At 63.1% G+C, this 2704-nt stretch overlaps 1 protein-coding gene across 1 annotated transcript in view; it reads left to right on the forward strand.

The window, feature by feature from the left end:
• Nucleotides 1–2704, forward strand: part of CASKIN1 (CASK interacting protein 1) — a 16600-nt gene that overhangs the window by 10928 nt on the left and 2968 nt on the right. Inside the window, 4 exon segments of the mRNA XM_010002608.1 lie at nucleotides 1036–1212; nucleotides 1467–1577; nucleotides 2216–2354; nucleotides 2433–2701. Of these exon segments, the coding sequence (XP_010000910.1) occupies nucleotides 1036–1212; nucleotides 1467–1577; nucleotides 2216–2354; nucleotides 2433–2701 (696 nt within the window).

The raw sequence follows: 2704 nt of genomic DNA on the forward strand, positions 1-2704 counted from the left end.
GAGGAGGGGGGTGAACGTGCAGGGTGATGTCTGGGCTGCAGAGACACCCACAGTGGGGGGATGCATTGGGGGGGATGGAAACAGAGAGCAGGGGGGGATGCAGGGGGATGCACACGTTGCCGGGGGGGAGGATGGGGGTTGGATGCACATGCTGGAGAAATGCACACGCAAGTGGGATGCAGACGTGAGGGAGGTGCACGCGGCAGAGCGATGCATATTTGAAGAGGATGCCCACGCGAGTGGGATGCAGATGCCAGAAGGATGAGCACACACACACACAAACAGGGCGGGGGGGGGGTGCAGACACACAGGGATGCAGTTGGCAGCCAGGGGAAGGGGCTGCTTTTGGTGCTCCTGATCACAAATAGGAGGCAGAAATTTATGAGCAGCCCTTGTCACCACCCCTCGCCCCAGGACTGGTGAAGGGACCAACTGGAGGAGGGTGGGTGCAGCTGGGCTGCCTGTGCAGGGGTCCCTGGGTACGAGGTGGCTTGTGCCAACCTGCCCTCCCCTGCCAGGCCCCTCAGCGTGGGACACAGCAGTGGACAAGCCTCATTCTGGGTTGGTGGCCGGATGAGTGGGAGGATAGAGGGACTTTGGGCAGCAGGACCCTGCTGGCCAGTGCCTGGGGAGCTGGCAGCCAGGGGAAGCTGCTCTGGAGAAGGGGTCCGTTCAGATCCCTCTGAACAGGACTGTAGCAGGTGTTGTGACAACCTGGCTGGGATGGGGGTTTGTCTGGCTCTGGTGGGTGTGGAAGGGCAGCAGCACAGACCATGGCACTTCGGAGCTGTGTGTGCCATGGTACCCTGCAGAGGCTGAGGCAGGCACAGCCCTCACTGTGAGCCCTGTCCTGGGCTCCCCAGGCTTCATCATGAGGGGCTGTGGTCTCTCCAGCAGTTCCTGGGCATCTTTGCCCATCTTGGATGAGGAGACCTTGCCTCCAGGGTGCTCCAGGCTGGAGTGCCTGTCGCTGTCTTCTGTCTGCCCTAACCCTGCCAACCCAGGGACTGTGGCTGTGCCATCCCAGGAGGGCAGGGACTCAGCTCCCTTCCTTGCCTGGCTGGAGTCCAGGGGTACGTGGCCCCAGGCCCCCTGACCACTGCCTCTCCAGCAGGTTCATCGCGGTCCCAGAGCATGGCCGGGTCCCCGTATGGTCCCCAGCCCCCCGCCGAGCCCCAGCTGAAGAAGATGGAGCCACCATCAGAGGGGAAGGTGAGCAGGGAACACTGGGGGGTGCCCTCTGGGGGAATGCGGTGCTGGGCGGGGGCACAGCCATGTAATGGGGGCCACCCCAACTAGACCGGCAGCCAGGGGAGCCTCAGCAGCCCTGTGGCATGGCCACCAAGGCTGGCAGGGCTCTGGGTGCCAGCAGATAGATGATTGTGGGGACAGCCCCGGGGACACTGGCAGGGGAGGTGGGTCCCTGTCCCCCGGGCTGCCCTGAGCCACACTGTCCCTCTCCCCAGAGCTCGGAGGCTGTGTATCAGTGGCTCTACAAGTTCCAGCTGCAGCTCTATGCGCCCAACTTTATCAATGCTGGCTACGACATCACCACCATTAGCCGGATGACGCCAGAGGTGAGGCCATGGGGGCACTGGGGCTGGCAGGGAATGGGGCTTGGCTGGGGCTGACCCTCCCTCTCTACCCCCGGACCTCACAGGCATTGGGGGCCCCAAGCCCGGGCCCAAAAAAAAGAGCACACCACCCCAACCACCCCGGGGTGGTGGCAAGAGTACAAGCCGGTGAGGGCTGAACAGGGCCAGGGATGCCACAGCCAGGGTGGCACTGGGGCCCCAGCCGTGCTGGGAGCCTGGCAACTGGTCCCCTCTGTCCTGTCCCCTCCAGGGAGGGGGTGGCACAGAGGAGAAAGGGTAGGAGTTGGCATCCTGCTGTCCTGAAGCTGCACATGTCCCCTTCATACATCTCAAGGACCGTCAGGCTGGTGTCAGCTGCCACCACATGGCTGTAATACCATGTGTCCCCGACATCCCTCCTGTCCCATTAGCTGGGCACGACAAGGGGCTTCCCATGGAAGTGGGGCTGAGCATGGCCCCAGGAGCACAGGGACATCATGGGGACAAGAGAAAACACCCAGGGCTGTCCCTGAGCAAGATGGGGTCACCTGGGTGGCACAGGTGCTGTGGTGCTGGGGGTTTGCTGGGGCCAGACCCTGCTGCCCGCTGGCACTGAGCTGTGCCCTCTGCCTCCTTCCCAGGCCAACCTGGCGCTGTGGCTCTCTATGATCGGCCTGTCCCAGTACTACAAGGTGCTGGTGGAGAACGGCTACGAGAACATCGACTTCATCACTGACATCACCTGGGAGGACCTACAGGAGATCGGCATCACCAAACTAGGTAAGATCCCATGCTGCAGTGCTGGCTGTGGCAGCCCCAGCCCTTGGTGGTGGCACTGATGCCCTGTGGTGTCCCCAGGCCACCAGAAGAAGCTGATGCTGGCAGTGAAGAAGCTGGCAGAGCTGCAGCGCGCTGAGCTGGGCAAATACGAGCCAGGGACACTGAAGAGGAAGGCAGCAGCAGCAGCGTGCCCAGAGGTCCTGGCCATTGAGTCTCCCCCACCAGAGCCACCCGAGTGCCAGTCGCCCAAGATGACCACCTTCCAGGACAGCGAGCTCAGCAGCGAGTTGCAGGTGGCCATGACAGGCGAAGGTCCTGAGGAACCCCCCGAGAAGGCCACGAACACAGCA

Source organism: Chaetura pelagica, unplaced genomic scaffold, assembly GCF_000747805.2.
Source record: "Chaetura pelagica isolate M959 unplaced genomic scaffold, ChaPel_1.0 scaffold438, whole genome shotgun sequence".
Taxonomy (NCBI): domain Eukaryota; kingdom Metazoa; phylum Chordata; class Aves; order Apodiformes; family Apodidae; genus Chaetura; species Chaetura pelagica.